Source organism: Columba livia, chromosome 8 (genome assembly GCF_036013475.1).
Source record: "Columba livia isolate bColLiv1 breed racing homer chromosome 8, bColLiv1.pat.W.v2, whole genome shotgun sequence".
NCBI classification, from domain to species: Eukaryota; Metazoa; Chordata; class Aves; order Columbiformes; family Columbidae; genus Columba; species Columba livia.
The window spans coordinates 2,688,849-2,711,881 of record NC_088609.1 but is presented as its reverse complement, the minus strand read 5'-3'; the positions used below and the strand labels follow the sequence as shown (position 1 = coordinate 2,711,881).

Here is a 23,033-nt window from a genome sequence, read left to right as displayed (position 1 = left end):
ACCTCCTCGGTGTGAACAGAAACATCATGTCTCATTCCAGTCTGGCTTGGTACGGCATTCTCCACTCCATCCCCAAATTCGGTGAGTCTGGCTGTTGCCTGGGAGAAGAAGAAATAGAAAAAAAAGACATCCCATCAACCATTTCCATCTGAATCTCAACCAAGATGCCCAAGAGGAGGAGAAGGAAAGAGGTGGTTTACTTGGTTGGGGTGGAGAGTTTCAGGAAATAATTACCCCAGATACCAGAATAGGAGAAAATTAAAAGTGTAAACTATAATCAGATGTTAAGTTGCTTTTTCTCTGCTAATTGAAATGATGTTTTCTCTGCTACCCACCACTCTACCCCTTTCAGATGCTAATCCCTATCAAACATGGACTTACAATTAGAAATTCATAGGCATCTTTCCCGGGAGCAGAAATTGCTTTGCCCTGTAACCTCTAAGATGAGGTCTTAATAAGAATTCACGAGCAGTCGCTGGTAAAGCTTCATTAGCCGGAGAGAATAGACAAGGGCAAGTTGCAGTGCTCCCTAACCACTCTAGGGAAAAATTAATTTAAATTACTTTGTAAAGTAACAAGGCCAGATAATGTGTTTCCTTCTTGGATTATTGTTTTCCAACACCCTAATATGCTTGTAGATTAGGCTGCTTTGCCTTTCTTGATGGTGGTCCATGCTAAGTTGTGGTTTATGGAGAGCAGCCGCCTTTGGAAGGGGAAACAGTGACCCCTTGGGCCAAAGCTGGATGGAGATGGAGTGAGGATCTGGCTGTTTCTCACCGGGTTGGGAAGCAGGTAGCAGCCACCTCCAGAACAACTTCAACATGGCCTAGAAGAGAAGCCAGAAGTTCACTCTTCAGCATTTCCCTGCTTGAAAACAGGTCCAAGCCAGTGGAAGGAGCCCTGCTGATTTGGAGGGCTCTGGATTTACCCGGAGGTTGGATTCTGAGCGATGCTGAGCCCCCTTCCCCAAAGGCCATTGGAAATTTCTTCCACAAACAACCATCTCTCAGCACAGATATCAATGTGGTGCTGATTCCTGATCGGCTAAAACCTAAAATTCAATAAAATATGCTAAAAACCAAGCCTGCACCCCTAGGATGGGGGAAAGCTGTGATTTCACACTCCCCCTCCAGCCCTTGCCAAGCCTCCCCAAAAGGAGCTATAATTCTCTTCCCCTGGCACCAGCTTGGATGCTCTTCATGCTGGGCTTCAATGTGGTGTGGTTTTATGGAGCTCTGCAGCGAGCCAAGCGAGGGGCCGCGGGAAGATGCAGCGATAAGGGCTTAGCAGAGGGGCTGCGGCTCTTCCCAGCACCCTGGGCTCGCAGCCGGGCTCTGGTGGGTGCTGCCAGCACCCGGCCTTATTAACTTGAGACTTGTCACACAGAATGGGCCAGGCTGGCTAAACCTTCGGGGGACGCGAGCATCATTCAACCGAGAGACAAAGAGTTCAAAGGGCTTTTCGGTAACAAACAGCGCTGATCATCTCGGCTGATTAAATAGGTTCCCAACTGATTCGGGAGTCCTAGGAGACCAAACTGAAGCTGGGAAGATTTATAGGGAGCTACCTGAATTGGAGAGGGAATATATTGATTTTATTCCTGGCTTCTGAAGGGAATCACTGTGCTTTTTTCAGAGCAAAGATAGGGCTGGTGAGAAATGCATTGAGACAGAGGGGTAGATAAGTAGATAGAGGGGTAGATGGACAGGCTCCCAACCCATCTAATAATTTTCATGTCCCCACTTGGAGAAACATAAAAACCCCCATGGCAGCCAGACTTACCTTCCATCATTTTCCTATCCAAAACTGCAACATTTCAACGTGTGATTATAACCCTCAAAGATGAGATTTTGTGTCACCCCAGCTCCTGCAGTCACTCAATTTTCTTTCATCCCCATCAGCAACTCGTTGCCCTCAAAGCCCTGGCAAATTCTGGGCTGCCTTTGCTGGTGACATGCCCTGTGTTTTGACAGCTCTGAGTGCAACTAAGTGCTCCTTTAAGTCCTGCTTGGCCTTGCTATCTTGCAACAGGCAGGACCCAACCTCCTAGAAAGCAGAGAAGCATCAGGGAAGCCCATGTCCCATGAGGAAGACACCCCTGCATGGCCCTCTGCGTCCCCATGGGGTAGAGGAGAGCCTGATTTCAGCAGGACCCCCATGCTCAGCATCATCTGAGGAAGGTGCTTTCCTTCCTCCAGACCCCACAGCCTCACTGGGGAAAAGGAAGGGCCATGGGCAGTGAGAAGCACCCCTAATGCAGGAGATCAGCCTGAGCGTCCTTTAACCAGCCCTATTTATTTCCACACTCATCAGCAAAAGCAGCATGTTTTTAGGTGGCATCTCTCTCCTCTTCCTTCTCATCATCACAGATTTTTTCCTGGCATCTGAAGGGAAAGAAATAACAAGGCCATCAGCAGCAAGTGAAATGCATCTAATAACCTCCACTTCTTTTCAACGAGCTCCAGTTGTTGCTTTACAAGGGTACTCTAACAGCAGCAAGTGCCAAACAAAAGCTCCCCTCTCCTCCTCCGTGCCTGTTAAACAGCCTTATTATTTCAGCAGTCTGCATCTGCTGGGTGGCAGCTGTGATTACCATAACACAGGGGCAGGATTTGGCCTGGATGCTTCACCCTCAATTCTGCAACAGGCAAGAGCGTTTGGCTAGTCCAGAAATAAAGCAAGAAATAAAGAAAAGGGGAAAAAAAATCAAATGTATGAAGTCACTTTTCTGGCTGCCACCCAAGCAAACAGATGCAGGTAGCAGAGGAGATTGGAGAAATCACGTCATCTTCTGCTTTGCACTGCACTTCAGTGGCTTTTGTTGCTGGGGAAGGAGGTGGCAGGGACACGGAAAGGCCAGAGGGATTTCATGTGAGTCCAAGGGGTGAAAGAGGCATTTCTCAGGGTACACTGCTTTTGGGGAAGTGGTTTTGGACCTTTGACCCATTCCTGAAGTCTTGGAGGCTGACAGCCCCTGCCAGCCCCCATCTGAGTGCTGTGAGATTGGGACAGGGAGCCAGGGCTCCCACGAGAGGGGTGGGATGGATTGGAGAGGGCTGAACAATGCTGAGCCATGCCGTGGTGCTGCGGCAGCTGAGAGCAGCCTGCCCTTGAATCCAGCCCTGAAGAGGTTTAGAGGACAAAAGGTGAAGACCCCTGAGAGATTCCTTTTGCCTGGGATTGAAGAGAAGAGGCAGTTTCCAGGACTGAGTGGGCTATTAATTAAATCTCAATAAATAGCAGGGCATTGGCACAGCCACCAGCAGTCCCACTGGGAAGCGCGAGTCATTGCAGGGTCACTTTACCCCTGCCGAAATCCTGGGGGACTCGGCAGCCTGTGCTCCCCTGGCAGAGCCAACAGGGAGCTGGTGACCATATGCTGGTGGCCTGTTGTCCCCACGTTCCAGGGAGTGGGGACCTGCAGGGCAGCACCGAGACCTCCAGAGCCTGACTGAGCTGGGGGGAACACCAGCTGCCCCAACCTTTATGCCCTGCTAGCCCAAAATACCGAACTCTGCAGGAAAGTAGGTGCAGTGTTCAGAAAGAGCAGATCTGGAGAGCTGGAAGGGGCGGGGGGGAAGGAGAGAAGGGAGAAAGTGGGGAACAGGGGGAGAGGAGACGGAAAGGGGAAAGGGGAAAGAAGGAAAGGGAGAGGGAGAAGGAGAGGGAGAGGGAGAGGGAGAGGGAGAGGGAGAGGGAGAGGGAGAGGGAGAGGGAGAGGGGAGAGGAAAGGAAAGGGGAGAGGAAAGGAAGGAAAGAAAGGAAAGGAAAGGAAAGGAAAGGAAAGGAAAGGAAAGGAAAGGAAAGGAAAGGAAAGGAAAGGAAAGGAAAGGAAAGGAAAGGAAAGGAAAGGAAAGGAAAGGAAAGGAAAGGAAAGGAAAGGAAAGGAAAGGAAAGGAAAGGAAAGGAAAGGAAAGGAAAGGAGGAAAGGAAAGGAAAGGAAAGGAAAGGAAAGGAAAGGAAAGGAAAGGAAAGGAAAGGAAAGGAAAGGAAAGGAAATGGAAAGGAAGTAGAGGAAAAAGACAGCTTTTAATCTACTTTATTAGGAAAACCCCTGGCCAACACCAAGCCCTCTCACCAAACCCCGTTCCCTCACCGCCTCCCTGCGCTCCCGCGGGGATCGTGGGGCGGGGCCGCGGAGGGCGCCCCCTGGCGGCCACGGGCGGCCTGCGGGCCCGCGGTGGCGGGCGGGGGGGCGGCGGCGGCCCCGCCGGCTCCGGCTCCGGCTCGGGCGGCTCCGCGCTGGCAGGAAGCGCTGGTGCTGCGGTCGGCTTTGATCTGCCGGTTATCTGCGACAAGAGGTTCCCCGAGACTTGTTCAAAGGCGGCGCTCGCCCGGAGGCGGCTGCCTGGGGAGCGCCAGCGACCGCGTGGGCTCAGGGACGGGGCGAGGACGGGACCCCCGTGTCACCTGTGCGGGACACGCCAGCCAAGACCCTCGTCAGGCAACAGCACTGCGGACACGTGTGCTGCGAGCTACTGGAGAGCAGGCTCGGGCATGCAGGAGGGTGGCGATGGATGTCACCATCCTTTGGGAACTGCTGGAGACAGTCCAGCGCATCCACTAAGATGCTGAAGGGAGTGGAGCATCTCCCGTGTGAGGAAAGGCTGAGGGAGCTGGGGCTCTGGAGCTGGACAAGAGGACACTGAGGGGGGACTCATTCATGGGGATCAATATATAAAGCGTGAGTGTCAGGAGGATGGAGCCAGGCTCTTCTCGCTGACAACCAATGGTAGGACAAGGGGCAATGGGTTCAAACTGGAACACAAGAGGTTCTGCTTAAATTTGAGAAGAAACTTCTTCATGGTGAGGGTGGCAGAGCCTGGCCCAGGCTGCCCAGGGGGGTTGTGGAGTCTCCTTCTCTGCAGACATTCCAACCCGCCTGGACACCTTCCTGTGTAACCTCATCTGGGTGTTCCTGCTCCATGGGGGGATTGCACTGGATGAGCTTTCCAGGTCCCTTCCAACCCCTGACATTCTGGGATTCTGTGAATGTCACCATCTTCGGGACCACATCGCCACTGGAGGGGACAAACCATGCTCCTGCACACACCGTCCTTCCTGCTGCCTGCCCAGAGGGCCGTGAGGGTGTGTGGCTGGAAGGACTTTATCTGCAGCCACAGTGCCTTCACATGGCAAGATAGAGAGGGGCAGCTCGGGACGGGGACAGAGCCAGCTGGAGGGTGGTGGCTCCTGGGGACCAGGCAAACAGCCCTCCCGCCCAGTGCCTGCTGAGATAGAAGCAACGGCTGTTGCCTGTGGCAGGCTGGGCAAGCCCAACCGTTCCTGCCACCCTAGAAAACACCCTGAGAAACGCATCTGGTACCTGCTTGGGACGGTTTGGTTCTGCCTGACCTAGAAGAAGGGAAAAAAGCAGCTCAGTTTGCTCGGACAAGGCAGGGAGCAACTTGCAAGTGATTTCTGTTGATGCAACCAAAAGCCAAACCACCCTGGCTTTTTATGTAGCAGGGACAATCAATGGGACAGTGTACAAGGGGCAGGGGACACACACATGTAACCATGGGCTTGGGTGTCTTGAACAGATAAGCAGGATTGCATGTTCAGTCCATCCAGATATGTGTATTTGGGAATATGTCCTCAAAGATGCATCCACAGACATGACCACAGGTGCAGAACGTGCAAAAATGAGTGTGTGCATTTGTGAACATGTCTGTCCACCATCACACAGGTAAGAGAGAGCACATGGGCTGGGCATTTGTGAGCAAGTCAGTGTGCTTACTTCCCTGTCATGTGCATGAGCTTGTGCATGGACAGGAATTTGTGGAGAGTATGTTTGTGACTCCTTGTGCACACAAGTGTCCGTGCTGATGCTAACACCACTCCTGTGATGCCCCACACTGGACCCATAGCCAGGCTTGTTCCTCACCTGCTCCCTGGCCCAGCACCTGCAGAGCACCAGTTCACCACCTGAATGCCCGCCAAGCCCAAACAGAGCCCTCCCGACCCCAAGCAGCAGCTTCCCATCCACAGCATCCACAGCAGCACGCTGCAAATCAACTCTGATTGCCCCCCCTGGCCACCCCCTCCAGCCTCCAGCTCCCTTTTCAACACCATTCCCAGGGACAAGGCAGACTGGGTGCTCAGAGCGGTGATGCTGTGTTGCTGGATGGTCGAAAGACACACAGTGAGGGAGGTGTTGACATGTTTTATTTCAGCTCCAGCAGCATGTGAAGGGATGCATTGCCTGTGGGACGCAAATGAAGTGCTCTGGAGATGGGGCAGGTGCTGCAAAGCCTCCCCTTGTTCATGTGCCCTCCCAGGCAGCCTTAGATGAGCAGTGGGTGAGGTGATGGCTGGGCCCTTTGGACATGCAGGAGGACCTTGCCTCTGGTTTTGGGATGCTGCCCTTGCCCTAGAGGCTGTGCCATGGGTGGGGACAGTGGTGGAAGCAGGACAGCTGCAGGACAGCTGCAGGACAGGACTGGCCCAGCTCCCTTCCCCATGGCTTGGCCATCTCCCCTGCCAAACCTCCAGGGTCAGACAGGCTGGTGTTCCCCGCAATGGATGCAGGGTGAACAGGGCACATGTGCAGCCCCGCTGTCCCAGCCACCCTCCAGGCTGTGACACTTGGCAGCCCAGGGCATTTTGGAGCCACTCAGCCCCCCGAACCTGGATCAGTGTGCCACATTAGGGAGGACTATAGCTTGATGGCACCTCACACGACGACACACCCCACCTCTGCTGTCAACCTGCTCATTTCACGTGATGCAACCCAGGATGCTCTGCCACACCATTCCAGAACAACCTTGGGCATGTCTCTGATCCTCTCCCAGTCCAGTCAGCTAGTCACCTCCTCCCCTTGTTTCCAGCATCCCTTAAGCCAGGGGGTGCCAGAAGAAAGCTGCCTTTCACTTTGCACTGTGCACACACCGAGAAGCACAGTACTGCTGTGGCTTTCCTGGCCTCTTTCCCAAAAGTCCGTTGCTGCAGGACTTATTCTCACCTTGGCACAGCTGCATTAAGGTGGGCTGGGATTTACTGGAGGGATGGACAGGGAGCAAAGCCCCAACCCCACCGTGTGCTGCTGGCCAGGATTGGCTCCAGCACATCAAAGTGCTGGGGCAGTTTTAACCACGGTCCAGACACTCCCTCCCTTTTCCTGCTGGATTCCCGTCTCGCTCCCTGTGCCCGCATCAGCAAAACAGAGTGTAAAAATAGAGGCTGGGCTTCACCAAAACACAATAGTTAAATTGTTCCCCGGAAAGGTCACCGGGGCAGCTGAGAATAGCTCCAAGAGCAGGGGAAAAGGAATGTCTACCAGGGGGGACAAGTTTGAACGTCCCTACCAGACCCCACCATGGGAGGTTTCCTGCATCCCCATCAGGGGTCTCGGAGCATCTGCATCTTCTTCCATCCACCCGCAGCTCCGCTGAACCACAGAGCTCTCCCAGCTCTTACAGCACTGATTTTCAGGTGGAAACTGAAACAAACAAAAAAACAGAGAGCAAGAAATAAGGTGAAAGGGAAAGCAGGAGGAGCAGAGAGGAAGAAAAAAGCTGGGAAGAGAAAGGGAATCCTACTCACTGCTCATCCCCTCGCCGCCTGTGACAGCGCCGTGTCCCCTGGGCACTGCTGGCTGGCTACAGCCTTTGTGTGGTGGTGGGAACGCTGGGGATGAGCCCCGGGATGAGGAGCTTATCGAGTGGTCCCAAAGAGCCATAAATTACTCCCTCCTGTTGTCACTGGCCTGAAGAGCAAAGAGGTGAAGCTTTCTCGTCGTCTGCCAGGGTGGGAATGTTTGGGTCCTGTCTTTTCTATGAGCATATTTAATTCAATAACGTGGGAATGCCCCTAATGAAGCGGGTACTTGCTCTTGGCTCCGGTGGCGTTCCCAGGCAGGGGTGCCAGTGCAGGCTGCCCTCAATACTGCTTTGCCAGAAAGGCAGTAATTAGAATCAGATAATGAGACTTGAAAGTAAAAGCTGCCCAAATTTGGGGTGATTTTGGTCTTATGTTTCTTGGGTTTTTGTCTCAGACATACACATCCCTCTCATCTTCTCTTTTTTTTAATTCCGTTTTACCTCAATGACACTTCCCTTCTGTTCTCACTCTCTAATATCACCCATGCAATGTTAAATGTCATTTTCTGTCACCAGGAACCTGTATGTCACCAGGCTCCTGGAACACACCAGAAACATAGGTGAACAAAATCCCTTTAAACGCACTTGTTTCAAGTTTATAAGGAAACATTCACCAGAAAATGTCCCACGGTAGGAGACAGACCAAACCTCTCATCACATTGTGATGCCACCAGTGATGCCAAAAGTGGTGAGAGGTGAATGCCAAGCCCTGTCCTGGCCAAGGTCATCGCCACCCACAACACACAGGTTATCGCCATCCCCCTGTGCTGGTCACTTCAGTTCAGTGAAACCAGGTTGTTTTTCCCAACTTTCTCCTTTGTTTCATATAAATAAATAAGAAAACAAGTTAGTTTGTTTTTTTTCCCCCCATATATATGAATCCACAGAGTGGTGCTCATTGCCACTTGCAATGCAACACAATTGAAAAAAAAACCTGATGTGAAATGAGCAATATTTTCCATTGGAAGACAAGGGTGGAAAGTGCTTTCAAAAATTACTTCAAAAAAGAAAACAAAACCAAAAACAGATGACATCTGCTACCTTCTGTGACCTTTGCATCTTGGTGGCCAAGCAGCAGCAAAGTCCAGATGCTCGGGAGAGGAAGGTGCTGGAAGGAGGATGCACCAGCAGCAGCTACATGGAGTGGGGACATGACCCTGGAGCCTGTCCCAGCACAGCAGCTCCCAGGGTCCATCAGGAGTGACTTTTGTTGGCCATTCCACTGCAGAGCAGGTGGCATTGGCACTCACCCAGGCCTTGCTACAGACTATAGAGCTATATATTAAATACATATGTAGGCAGTGGTTTGAAACCCTCGTGTTGAGGATGGCCACATGGCCGTGAAAGACGTTTTAACTGAAGAAAGAAAACAAAAAAACAGAAGGGGGAGGTGAAAGGAGAATTGTCCCAGTGATGAAGGAGGGAGGTGACAAGGAGAGATAAGCGGTGGGTGAGCTATCAGCTCTTGCCGGGATGGCAGCAGGACAGGGGACAGGGGTTAAACCAGCTGTGCAACCATGATCACCCAACCCCAGATAAACACTCAGCAGCCACAGCCTGCCCCATACCTTGTCCCAGTGCCCAGGATGGGCTCATACACCCCCCAGGTTAGAGCCTGAAAAAGGGCTCCCTTCTTTCACCCAGGGAGATATGCCACTCAAAATCTTTAAAAACAAGTGTTGGCTGCCAGGCCGCTGGGTATGAAGCTGTTTGTCAGCTAAGCTTTTGGGGGGATGCTTTAAAAAAGCAAGGGATGCTCTAAAAGACCCTGTTTACATAGGTAATAACTCTTAAAAATCATAGAAATTAAAGACAAGAAAACCCCTGTGGTGCCATTCCCGTTCACCTGCTCTGTGCTGTGGGTATGGTGTTGGCCATGGTCAGCAGCACGGTGCTATGGTTATATAAATAAATATCAATATAAACACATGCTCAGTGGATCACAGCCTGTAAACCATAATGTACATCAACTCAATTGGCTTTTGAAGTATTTGTGCACATGGCTGTGATAACAACTTCTTTTTTTAAATCAAAAAAAGAGGAATTACTGTCATTGCCAATTAAATCGTGGTCGAATGCTTGAAGGGAAGCAACATTGCCCCCTCACTGCACTGTCACCCTCCCTGCAAGAGGGGAAAAGGCTGTCAGAGCCCTTGGGGGACCTGCAACTAACGTCCTGGGGGTGAAGCAGCAGCGGGCTGTGGCGGGGGGATTGCTTCACCGCCCGCCTTCCTTCCTGCTGGCCCTACACGCTCTTCCTCCCGCTTGCTCTCTCTGCAGAAGCCCAGCCCAGGCTGGATGGTGTGAGCCACGCAAGGACAAAATTAGCAGATCTTTTTGCAAGATTTTGCTGTCTGTTTCTTACTTTTGATGGCTGGGAGTGGATCATCCCGGCATCCTTGCCCCATAATGCCTAGGGATGAAATGTGCTGCCATCCAGCAGGACCTGGACAGGCTGGAGAGATGGGCGGAGAATAACCTGATGAAATCTAACAAGGGAAAGTGTAGAGTCCTGCATCTGGGCAGGAACAACCCCAGTTTCCAGCATAGGTTGGGAAATTACATATTAGAGAGCAGTGTAGGGGAAAGGGACCTGGGGGTCCTGGTGGACAACAGGATGACCATGAGCCAGCACTGTGCCCTTGTGGCCAGGAAGGCCAATGGCATCCTGGGGTGTATTACAAGGGGGGTGGTTAGTAGATCGAGAGAGGTTCTCCTGCCCCTCTACTCCACCCTGGTGAGACCACATCTGGAATATTGTGTCCAGTTCTGGGCCCCTCAGTTCCAGAAGGACAGGGAACTGCTGGAGAGAGTCCAGCATAGGGCAACGAAGATGATTAAGGGAGTGGAGCACCTCCCTTATGAAGAAAGGCTGAGGAAGCTGGGTCTCTTTAGTTTGGAGAAGAAGAGGCTAAGGGGGGACCTTATTAATGTTTATAAATATATAAAGAGTGAGTGCCATGAGGGTGGAACCAGGCTCTTCTCGGTGGCAAATAATGATAGGACAAGGGGTAATGGGATCAAGCTGGAACACAAGAGGTTCCACTTAAATTTGAGAAGAAACTTCTTCATGGTGAGGGTGACAGAGCACTGGAACAGGCTGCCCAGGGGGGTTGTGGAGTCTCCTTCTCTGGAGACATTCAAAACCCGCCTGGACATGTTCCTGTGCAACCTCACCTGGGCGTTCCTGCTCCAGCAGGAAGATTGGACTGGATGACCTTTTGAGGTCCCTTCTAATCCCAAACATACTGTGATACTGTGAAATACTGAAGCAGTGATGGGTCCAAGCGACGAGGTGGGTGAGAGGCAGACAGAAAGTGGAGACTGCTTTGTAAAACTTTATTTAGAAATGTTCTTGATATATTCATTATATATATATATTTATATATACACACACATTACAACAAATGTGTTTTCCAAATAGCACATCCACAGTGGGTTGAAACTCAGGGTACCAGGTCTGGTTACTCTGTTTCTGCAGAAAAAATGCAGAAATCCAAGGGGAGGGTGGCAGAGAAAGGGACAGGACTGAAAAACCCCAAAATTGTAAGGCAGGAATTCACTCACACAGAACGACATTGCCCCAAAGTGCTGTTTTCAGCAGAAACGGGGGGCGATGGTCCACACAGCGAGAGATGAAGCAGGCAACGGGAGAGGTGGACAGGGGAAATGTACCATTCAAATCACAATTAAAGTACAACTGTACATACCCCAGGAGACCTATGGCACGCGCTGCTAAGGGCTACAAGCAGGCGCATGTATGTGTGGGGGTCTTGAGGGGGTGCCACCAGGGTTGTACCATTTTCCCAACTGTTCAGCTACCAAAAAGATTAAAAATAACAAAAAAAAAAAAAAAAAAAAAAAAAAAAAGTGGGGAATAAGGAATTTCTGAGTGTGATTTTTTTCTTGCAATAGTTTAATAAAAGGGTGTAACTCCCCCACCCACCCCGTGGTTATTTCAAACACTGGAAACCAAGAGCGGCTTTAGCTGTGACTGCATTCCCCTGCCTGCCAGCCCTCACCACCCGCCTCTCCTACCCCTGCTTCACAAACCTCTTCCCCAGCATCACTCCACCACCCACCGGCACCTCTCCCCGCTCCAGCCCTGTGGGAACCCCCTGTTTGTAAAACACCCCATGCATGGGACATCCAGAGCCAGGAAGGGGTTTTCCTTCTTTTCCCCAATTTTAGATGGGGGAGGCTGGCGGTTTCAGAGGATTTGTGGTCTGTGCTGGAAACCCTTGCTTGGGCTGGGACCCCTTCCTAAGCAGCTAATTCCATCTAACGTGCCAACCCATGTGCCAGCCTCCCACCTATTATTTACAAAGAGGCATCAAAACCAAGTGGGGATGGAAATGACAGGGCTCTGAATTAAGCCTGGACCAGCTTGCAGACACTCAACCAAATCCTCTGTGTTTCCTTGTACCTCAGCACCCATGGAAAGGAATGAGTGCAGTGGAAGGTGTCCCCGCTCAGAGGACTATTTCCCTTCCAAAGGATGTTTGTGGGTGGTTTGGTTTTGTTTTTTACTGTAGCCTGGTAGAGATTTCTGTGCCTTGACATCTCGGCAGAGGGAGAGGATGGGCTTGGGGCAATTGCTCCCTCAGACATCAGGTGGTGGGTGAGAGATGGGCCTGAAGCCGCGGTGATGGCGCGCTGTGGTCCTCAGCTCCCAGCCACCACAGCAGCATCCTCCTGCTCCCTACTCCTTCTGTTTGCCAAACACCCTCCCGAGGGGGCAGCAGGGATCAGAAGATCAGCTCAGCCACCAGCCATCAGTTTTGCAGCAATGTGAGGAATGGAGTCTAATCCCACCACTGCTTTTAGTGCTTCCCCCAAGATTTGGAGAGGCTGTGGCTTCCCACCAGCCTCAGGCAGGTATGGACCCTCCTAACGCCAGAATAAATCCAGCACTGTAGTCCAGCCTGTGGGCATTGGCACAGCTGAACCACCACCATTTTCACACAATAAAACAAAATAATTCAAAGCGTATCATTAAAACTCTTTTATAACCCTATGTACACACGCATTGCTGATGCACCATTGACTCTTTTTGCCTTTTTGTTGCTTTTGGAATTTAAAAATCCCCCAGTCCAAGGGGATGCTTCACTACCAAATTTTTGCTTTCCCTTACCAATTCTGAAATTCATTTTCCTTGAGAGAAGCTCTGGCCATATAGAAACTGCTGGGTAAACTCTAGGAGACCACAACAGGCTTGAAGCTCACTCACTGAACATTACCAGCAGAAGAATTAGGGACTGGGAGGGTGGCAGAAATCACCTATGTACCTTTGCATTCAGTGGATACTGCATGACAGCATTAAACAGAAGTAATCCCATGTCATAAATACAACAACCCCCAAACAATCCAAAGTTAGGTGGAAAGGAAAGGAAGAAAGAAAGAAATAAAAAAAAAGAGAGAAAGAAAAAGTCTTAATCCTTTTAATTGTTCTTTCGCTGAGGGTATTTTTTCACCTCTTTAAAAAGATACAGTCAAAAGCTCTGGGGCAACAGGAACGCATGGCCTCAGCTCCCGCTCAAACCAGTCGTGTATGTCACAGGCTGGAGAAATGTCACAGTGCTGGCAGGTTTCAGCAGTTTCCAGTGCCACATGGAGCTGAAATGCATCAGTGGCCTCCATCGGCAGTGAGAGAGGAGTTTCATGTCTCAGCCAGGCAACTGTTTAAAAAGCAACAGTCGCCAAATGGTCTGAAAACCCTCGAAGTGCTGGAGGGGTGCTGGCCGTGCCTCCTGCCCCTCCGCAGAGTCCCGTCATGAGCAGTATGTACAATGAAGAGGACTTCAATGCTTTTCTTCTTTGTACGATCACGTACCTAAATGAACATCCATCTGGTTTGGTCTTATCCTCGGCAACGCACCGGCTGCTCCATCCCCGGCTGGGGAGGACAGGGAGCCTGAGCCCCTGGGAAAGGCAGAGTCACAAATCCCAGGAGCACAAGTTCCAGCGTCTGCACACTTGGGTCTCACCTCCCCACCTCGGTGCTCCGGGAGCGATGCGGGAGGTCATCACCGCTGCGCGTTGCCTTCGACGGGGAGAATCGCGTGGTGCAGGCTCCGCGTGTGCTTCGAATCTAGTGTTTCGTGCTCCTCTGTGAAGCTGTCCGGGCTCGCCGCTCCGTCTAAAGAACTTCCACAGCTAGAGTTGGGAGACAACATGTCCTGCAGGAGGTCTTCCTGGACTATCCCAGAGTCTTTGTTCACTTTGCCCCTTTGGTTTCCTTCTTCCTCCTGGTCGTTGAGCAGCTTGGCCAGGAAGTTGATGTATTTCATAGCCAGGCGTAGAATCTCATTCTTGCTCAGTTTTTTGTCGGGCGGGTGGGTGGGGATGAGCTTGCGAAGCTCTGCAAAGGCTCCGTTGACATTCTGCTGTCTCCATCTCTCCCGGCTATTGGTAAAAATGCGACGCACCACTTTCGTATGAGGACCTGCAATTGCAACCACACAGAATTAGGAGCAGGGCATAATAGGTTGTTTATTGCTTTGCTGAATAGGTCACAGTTTCACAAATTAACTGATTTAGTTTAGTGATGCCAGCAAGGCAGTGAAACAGGAGTTTCCACCTAACTAGAAGCTAACCTGATGAGCCAAGATAGCCGTAATTTCCCTTCGATCCAGTGGAAAGGAAAAATTGAATTGTGGCTTTTTAGATGACTCCTAAAATGCCTACGTTTACATCTCCAAGAAGAAAGGCTTATGCCATGACACATGCGCACAAGGCTGCTGTATTTTTAGGGTTTCTCAGCTCATCAACAAGAGTATTTCAGCAATGAAGGTCCTATTAAAAGTTTACCTAACTAGATAGCTTTATTTTCTATCCCAAAAAATATATTAAGGACACACCATTGGGACATAAGGAAATTAGCTTGAGCAGAAGCTTTGTCAAGTCTAAGATCCAGCGATCTTCCCTGATATGGGCAGGATGCAGAGCTGACAGACACCACATGAAATGTATGAAATGAGGTGTCGGGATTCACCCGTAGCAATGGGGCCAAGCAGCAACGTGACCCACAGAGGGAGGCAGTGTCCTGGCTGGAAGGGTGATCACAGGCGGAGGATGAAGCAGTTTCACAGCTGACCTGAGGGCCACCCGCTCTCTCTGCACACTAGTGCCACAAGGCAAAGACTTCCTACCTGACGCTAATTGGAGAAGGCACTCTAAATTGCTGGAGGTGTCCATTTGGCTCAGTTATATGTGAACTCCAGTTAAATCCCTGTAATTTTACAGCCATATTGCTGCCAGGGCATGTTACACAGGGTGGATGCACAAAATGCACCAATTCTCTTTTTAGATCATCAGGCTAACTAACTCCTGTTGGCACAAGCAAGACATTGTCGCTGTACTAGAGAAGACCCAAAAGCATGTCTACTCAAACGTGCTACAGGAATAGCAATGCTGCAAATGAGAACTGCAGGTCCTTGGGTACAAGAAAACCAGTTCATGTAAGGAGATACTACCATAAGATGTTTTTATTATTGCACCCTTGCCATCCTCACCTCCGGGAGACACCAACAGTGCAAGGACATAGCAATCTCCTGAAACTCTAGGAGAATGACTACAGCAGAGCCCCCATAGGTTGGAAAGCACCATATGCAATGAAAATCATCACAAAGTGTGAAGTAAAGAGGTGCAGATAACACATTTGTGACTTGTACCCCAAAGCACAGGCTGTGGATATCCCCATCGACGCTATCACTCCTAGTGGGACCAAGCCCCTGGCCATGGTGGGCAGTTTAAGCCATAGCTTTCCCACCACCCAATGAAAACAGCATCCTGAGGGGCATCATTATTCATATACATCATTCTGCATCATTATTCACATACAGCAAAATTCTTGGCTGCTTTGACTGTGGTAGAGCAGCCGAACAGATGTGATTTTGGAGGCATCCTAGTCAGGCTGCACCTTGACAGGTCCCACCTGCCATGGTGCAAGAAGAGGAATCCCATGCTCCAGCTGATTAAACACCATCACGCTTCCCCCCTTTCAGGGGAAACTGAGCCCCTTTGGTCCAGCACATCACATGAAACATCCCCCATCACAGGGTTTGCATGGAGACACACTCCCAAGCAGTCAGATTAAAGTTACCATGTCCTCCAGCACGCGAGCAGCTACACACCTCACTTCTCTTCACAGTGTGCTCAGGAGCAGGGAGCCCCCCAAAACTGCAAAGAGGTCCTGGGGTGTATCAGAAGGAGAAACTCATCCCTGACCTCTAAAATCCTATTCTGATGCTTTAATAAATGAAATTTTCCACTCCCAAACAGCACAGAAATGCCCTTTGTATGCACCAACGTGCAAGAGCTCATAGAAGAGGAAGGTTTCTCCTCCCTGATGTGCACAACCTGCTGCCCCATGGGGTTGTGGGGAAGGGGGGAACTGAGGGAACCCCAACAACATGGGACTGCCCAGCACTGGTAACAGTGCAGTGAATAATATGCTGCAACCTGCTACAATAAAACCACGGTTTTGACACTTAGATGCTCTTCCCAGACAAAGCAACCAGCATTGAATCCAGAAGGAGGTGGAGCTTAAAATCTTTTTACTCCCGTGAGGGTATGAGGCAAAACCAAAAGCAAACAAACCAAACTTGGCTGTTTTGTGTTTTCCAAAAAATCTCAACCTGTTCATTTTCATCTGAGGGCACCCAAGTCAGGCTCCACTATATAACACAAATTCTGACACCGCTCACGTTTTTGATTCTTGCATCAATCAAATTAAACATAGATTTTAGAAAGATAGGGGTTTGGCCACAACCTGGCAAGAGACGGAGAAATTCAAAATGCCCAGTCCCTGTGTTATAATAGAAAAGATCTATTTCCCATCAAGAAACTTGCCTTATAACTAATTCAAGCAGTCAACTGAGAATTTTTTGCTAGGATTTTGTTGCAATTGATTGACTCATGCTTTTTTAATTGTAACTAGAGATCTGAGGAAAACTAGTAAAAAGATGAGCTTCCAAAGTTACAGAATATCATTGCATATACTTTTTTTTACATTATTATCTCCGTTTATATCTATTTTAATAGATATTCAGTGCATCAGACTTTCCCAAAAACGAGCTAATTAATAGTTGCAAAAAAAACCACCACTCGTTTCCTTGCAGAGGAAACCAAACACCAAACACCCAGCAAGACTCTCCTGCCCTTCTCCCAAGGGCTGAGGCATATGAGCGATGGCCCAGGGTGTCAAAGATGCCACCCAGCAGGTGACCACCAGAGCAACAAGCAAAGTACAGCAGACAGCACCGATGCCTCAGCACAGGACACGCACCCCTACAAATTGCTCCGGTTTAGACAGTATCATCTGGTACCTATTTCCCCCCACCACCCCCAAAAAAAAAATTCGGAGCCTGGTCTTGGAAATTCACATGAGCCAGAACATGCAGGATTCAGCCAAATCGCTACACCTGCTTTACCTGACAAGCACATATCCAAAAATTTGGTTACAACCAAATATCTCAGTAATCCTCAATATCTGATTTAACAGCAAGTCGAAGGCGTTAGCCAGACACTGTGATTTGATGGACTTTCAGCACAGCCGCTAAGCCTCTGAATTGAATCCCAGACAAAAAGACCTTCTTGCGCCGGGGGGGCTGAGACAACCCCTGTCCCACGGGGCTGCGGTCTGAACCGAGCGGGGAAAGCGGGACTGATGAACGCAGATAATGCCTTGAGCCCATCATTTCGTACTGTATTATTCTAGAGTGGTGTGGATTATTATTTGATCCGATTTTAGATTAGCCAGGTGGAAGGAAAGGGACAGCCAGCTAGAGAGAAGCAAAAATTAATTGTCCGGCGGTTGAAAAGCACTGTTTACTATTGCTAAAGAGAAAACACATTTCAACGGATTTCATTTGTACGGGCTGTTAACTCTGCAGATAAGCGCGTCAGCTTTCCACGTGTAAATGGTTCCTGCAAACACCCCTTCGCGTGGGCTTCCTCCCGCAAACCACGCCGGCTGCGGGGAGCGGGCAGCGGGATCCCGCCCTGCCCGCCTGGCTTGGAAATCATCCTACCGGTCCGACAGGGATCTCAGCTCGGACACCAGCCTGTCACCCTCCACAGCTGCTCCCGGGATCTGCCACAAGAGCGGGCACGGGATATTTCTCCACGGCAGACTGCAGCACGGTGTGGATATATTCGGAATCAAGCTGCAGATAAGATGGCTCAGCCACAATCCCCTCGCCAGCCCGCAGACCTTAGCACAGGGTTAGCATTTCGCTTCTGGGCGGGTTGGATCTTTCTGCCCAAGGCTGTGGTCTGCGTTACAAATGTCTCCTGGCTGAAAGGGTTTGCAAACACAGCACGTCACTGCGATGGCCATGATCCAGCCTTTGCACTTCAACAAGGACTTAAATTTAATGGCTTCCTTCGAATTTAATCTCTAAGCAATTTGCAGAACAGGGATATAATTAACCATACGCCGGACTGCTTTGCTGCGAGAAAGCAAATCCGCCGAGCAGGCTGCTGGGCATTATTCGGGACAGATCTGAGCTCTGCTATACAGAGCCTTACCGGGGGGAGCTACCCTGCCACGGCAGACATCCTTTACTATTTGGGGTTTTTAATCCCAGCATGTGGCGCCGAGCAGTAACTTGCCCCCTTCAGCAAATGGGGACACCTCCCAAAAAAAAAAACAGCGCAGGGGAGAAACTCTCACCGTCAGTGATCTCCATCTCGTAGGGAGAGGGTCTCCTCTTCACTCGGTTGCTGCCGTACATGGAGAAGGAGTCCGGTTCGCCGAAAAATCCGCTGCAAACGAAAGGCAGAGAGGTCGTGAGGACACACCGACAGCCCCCCCTGCACCGCATGGCCCCCACGGGGGGCTGAGGAAACTTCCGGGGGAGCCCGGGGCCGAGGGGGAGCCGAGCAGCTCCGTGACCCCGGAGGGAGCTCACGACTCACGAAGCTGAGCCGAGGGTCGTGCGGCTACAGGACACGCTGCCGTCTCGGGGACATGCAGCGTGAGCCAGCCCTGCGAGAGGCGTGGGGCACCCAAGCTAGCGGTTCCCAGGCAAAAACCACCCCCTCCACACGGCTTTCTGCCCTCAGGAGAGGTGGCGGCAGCGGGGGCTCCATCCCCGCACAAGCGGCTGCGCTCTGCCCCTGCGAAAGTTTTTTTTGGCCCTTGCTCCTATTTGCGGGACTCGTCGGAGGACAGAGAGTCCCAGCGAACTTCGAGGGTCTAACCCAGCTCTGGACAAGCAGCACGTCTGCTGGCGGACCCTTTGCTGCACCTCAGTACGGGATCACCGCCCCAGTATCTGTTCTGCCCGAAGCATTTATACCCTGACTTCTATTTTTTTTTTTTTTCCTAGGAACGGCAGTTTTTCGTTTCGGGTTATTTTTCCCCCCTTTCTTCCTTTGCAAAGTTGCATGCAAACCCGCGATGACTAAGCCCTAAGCCCGGAGGAAGGGATGCTGCTGCCACCCCCTTTCCTTTCCCTCCCCGTCACCGAGTCCCACAGCCGAGCGGGGACCCCTCCGAGGGACCCCCGCAGGGGTGGGAGAGACACGGACCTGTTGATGGTGGCCAGCGGCTGGCCCAGGTTGTAGAGCATGGCCCTGCCGGGGGGCTGCAGCGGGAGCGCGGGGGGGCTCAGCTGCACCATGCGGGCCTCGCAGGCGGCCTCGGCGGCGCGGCACGGATCAGCGCCCGGCGCTCTCTGCATCGTTTCCCCCGCCGCCTCCCGGCTTTTTATGTCCAGAGAGCCCCCCCGGCGCACCAGCTCGATGACGGGCACGGGGGCGGCGGGGGGCCCTGGGGAGGGCCGGCCCGCCTCCTTGGCCGCCCCGTTGAGCAGCAGCTGGGGGTCGGCCGGCGCATCCATGCCCCCGCGGCTGCTCTCCGGCTCGCTCGTGGTCTCCGGTTCCGAGTCGTGCCGCCGGGGAGGGCGGGCATCGCGGGGGTCACTGGGGGGCGGCGGGGCGGGCGGCCTGTCCATCGTCCTGTGGAGAAAGACAGCGGTGAGGGGCGGCCAGGCTGGGGGGGCGAGTATCCCGCCCCAGACACCGCCCGAGAGGCGGGGGGGGCGCTTCGGGACTCTGGCTTCGCCGGCGAGAAGTGGAGGAAAGCGGGGGGAGGGCAGGAGAGGCACTAATCACCCCGAATCAGTTGGAGTTTGCCGGCGGGACGTGGCCAGGCAGCGCTGCGAGAGGGGCAGGGGGTTCGCGGGGCCACGCTGTGACGTCACGGAACGCCCTGGCCCTGCGTGACGTCACGGACCCCCGCGGAACGGTGCGGTGCCGTGACGTCACGCAACTCCGCGGCTTCGCACGACGCATCGCGCAGGGGGCGGCCGGGCAGGACCCCCGCCACCCCACTCCGCAGCCGCGGTCATTTCCGCCACTACACGCGGGGGGCTGACACGACCACGGCGGCTCACGCAGCGAGAGGCGCTCGGGCAGCACCCGGCGCACCGCGTGTCGGGTGCTAAATTATGCGGCCAAATTACGGCCCGGTGGGAGGAGGCTCAGCCTCCCCCCAAGCTCCGTTTGGGGGATTTATCCCCATTTCGGGGTGCCGGCGGTGTTTGCCATCCCGCGGAGCCAGCCCCATCGCGGCCCGGCCTGCCGGCAGCAGCCTCAGCCTCACGGGTGACCACTTCTCCTCCCATTTTTATTTTTAGCATTATTTTTAAAAACAGCGAATTATACCTGAAGCCACTTTTTGGGGGAGAGGGGGTTAAAGCAGCAGTTAAAGCCCATAACGGAGCCAATGCCCCCGTGCGTTCAGTAGCGCAGGAAGGAGGAAGGGGCCCGGCGCCGAGCAGCCCTTCATCCGCGGCCGCACACCATCATTGTCCCCCTTCTCCCATAGAACGAATAGTGTCGCGACAGGGCACCGAGGGCAGGCAGCGATATCGCTATTATTGCTGTGCTGTTTCTCCCACAGCTCCCCTCGTTCGTGGTATTTTTTGTTTGTTCCCCACCCACCCCCCGCCATAAATAAAGGGCTTCTCAGAGCAGGGAGCTACCACACACCGGCTCTCCTTCCCCATCCTCTCACTCCTTTGCCTTGGGTAATATTTTTTTCTGTTTCTGCTGGGCAGAATTACGATATTACCTCCCCCCCCCCCCTTTTTTTTGGCCATAGAAAGAAAACAAAACAAAACACAACCACCCAACCTAAAGCACAAGCTCTCTGCCTTCCCTCCAGCCCCACTATCTCTCTAGAAAGAAAAATCTAATTGCTTATTCCGATATTGTATAGGAAGAGATTACTCACATGTGTCATATTTAAGTAGGGACACCGCAAGTCTCTCCTGTTTCAACAAAAGCGCTCTCAGTGTCAGGATGAATTTACTCCTCCCACCTCAAGGTACTTACGACTTTACAGAGAGGGAGGACACCCGCATCGGGATAAAACTGCTAAATCCTGGGAGGAAGAGAAGGGGGGGAGAAAAGGAGAAGAGGGTGGATCTCGTGGGCCTGGATTGCCAGAAATCGGTGGAGAGAGGGGTGCAGGGGAGAAGAAAGGAGGGGACTGCACCCCGGGGCGGCCCCTGTTATAGGGGACAGCCGGACACCCGTGGGTCCTCCCCCCGCAGCCGCAAACGGGAGCCGCCGCCTCGCACACGGGGCCGCAACGCGCGGCGGGCACGGCCTGGCATAGCAAAAAATAATAAAACAGAGGAAAAAACAAACAACCAAAAAAAGACAAAAAAAAAACCCAAGCCCTAAGTTCGGGGTGAATTGGGAGGGTTTTTTTGGACACATTGCAAGCCCGGTCTCCCCGGGAGGAAATCCCAGACGGGCCCGGAGATGGAGTTGTTTTTCTCCTGTTCGGCTCGCAAAGAGCGGCGGCAGCGTTTCTCCCACGCCCGAGTGGAAAATTTAATTCCTAATGGGGTAAATTGTATTTCTAAAGGGGCCGGTTACCGGCAGCGCTCCGTCCCGAGGTGCCGCGGCCCGGCCGCTGACAGGGTGAGCCCGCTCCTCGCCGCGGATCAACAGGAAGGCGAGGACGGTCTCCCACCCCCCCCGCCAATGAAATCAAGAAAAATAAGGCTTTCCTCTTCGTAAAAAAAAGAAACAATCCCGATAGCGTCGCCTCCTGCTTTCGTTAAAAACGAAATACGCAAAGCCGCAAAAATACCCGCAGTGTTCTGGGTTTAATTGGGGGTAATTTCGTTTAGAAAAATAGGGGGGAGCATTAAATCCCCGCCCGCTGTTTTCTGCTCCGTAAAATCCTTTTGTTTTCCAGCCGCGGATCAGCAGGAAATTTCCAGTCCAGAAACGCACCTTCCCGCCGGCCCTTTGTGGGGAAATTGCCCCAAAGCGGAGGGGCGGGAGGGAGCGGTGTATGGGGGAGCCCCCCCCGGGAACAAACAAACAGGCCCTGGTCGTCGGCCGGGCCAGGTCCTGGTGTACCCCCTGGGAGAGGCTGGGGGAGCCGGGCCCGGCGGGCGCTTCACCCCCCGTTCCCCCAGGGCCGGTCCCACCCGCCTCCGTGCTGCCGCACCCCGGGGGTCCCGGGAGAAAAGCGCACCCCACATTTTAAAAAGGAAAGAGTCTTCCGACCCACCCCGCATCAAAGAAAAAACAACAAAAAAAAACCCCAACCGCGGAAAAGACTTTGGGTTGTTTCCCCTCTCACCTGTCTCTTACATGGGGCAGAAGCCCCCCAAGCACCCCTCGCTACACCCCAAAACCCCAGGCCGCCGCACCCACCACCCCAAGAGGCTGCAGGGCCGGATTCCTCGCTACTCACCATTTGCTTTTCATTGGGAAAAGTGAGTGGAGCCATTTTGTGGCCTACGCATCGCGGGTATATTTGTAGTAAGTGTTGGGTGGCTTCAGCTGGGGAGGCTCTAATTCCACATCACGTCCAGTTTCCTATTTAGTATGGAGAGCGGAACACTACTGCAATGTGGCCGAGAGAGATAAAACCCCAGCAGTGGCCCGCCTGCCCTGATAAGCTTCTAAACCCATTATTTATGAAATGATTCATTATTATTTGGCAATTTTATCGAAGGAAAGCGGAAAATTATTGCAGGGATATGCATAGGAATAACTCCGGAATGCATGCCTTCTAGCTTTTTATGTGTGTGTGCTTAGATGCTCTTAAAAAGACACTGAAAAAAAAAAAAGAGAGAGAAAGAGTAATAAAAAATTGCACTGTGGCTGCCTGCATCTGAATAGCAATTCTTTATTTTAGTCCTCTTGGAGGTTATTATGCCCCTGTTTTTTTTTTTTTTCCCCCTGCTTTTTTTTTTTTTTTAATTAAATATGGAACACCTACTCCGTTCTTAATTAAATTTAATGAGCCAAAATAAATTGTTGGAGATGCTGAGAGAGAGGGAAGGGGTGTGGGCTGCTTTGGGACAAGAGGAGGTAAATAAAGCACATCGAGAGATGATGTTTTGGAGACAAGTGGCCCCATCCCCAGGCTTCCTCACCGCACTGTGTGTT

At 52.0% G+C, this 23,033-nt stretch overlaps 1 protein-coding gene across 3 annotated transcripts; it reads right to left on the bottom strand.

Moving 5' to 3' along the window:
- Nucleotides 1-13,027: 13,027 nt before the first annotated feature.
- On the bottom strand, nucleotides 13,028-22,489 carry TAL1 (TAL bHLH transcription factor 1, erythroid differentiation factor). 3 transcript variants are annotated; one of them, XM_065071444.1, is made up of 5 exons: nucleotides 22,333-22,470; nucleotides 20,848-20,997; nucleotides 19,140-19,568; nucleotides 18,280-18,371; nucleotides 13,028-14,046 (listed from the first exon to the last, which is right to left on the bottom strand). In XM_065071444.1, coding segments are annotated over exons 2-5 (942 nt in total). In that variant the 5' UTR covers nucleotides 20,850-20,997; nucleotides 22,333-22,470; the 3' UTR covers nucleotides 13,028-13,627. The 3 variants fall into 3 exon arrangements, with proteins under 3 accessions (XP_064927516.1, XP_005511718.2, XP_064927515.1); XM_065071443.1 differs by lacking the exon at nucleotides 20,848-20,997 and having other exon boundaries at nucleotides 13,265-13,434; nucleotides 13,589-14,046; nucleotides 22,333-22,489; XM_005511661.3 differs by lacking the exon at nucleotides 20,848-20,997 and having other exon boundaries at nucleotides 22,333-22,489.
- Between the last annotated feature and the right edge of the window lie 544 nt (nucleotides 22,490-23,033).

Bases quoted from the DNA above. Each gene is read 5' to 3' on its own strand.
- TAL1 (XM_005511661.3), bottom strand. The intron at 18,372-19,139 runs GTCCGTGTCTCT...TTTCGTTTGCAG, and splicing joins CCGCTGGCCACCATCAACAG to CGGATTTTTCGGCGAACCGG. The intron at 14,047-18,279 runs GTGAGAGTTTCT...TTGCAATTGCAG, and splicing joins CGAGATGGAGATCACTGACG to GTCCTCATACGAAAGTGGTG.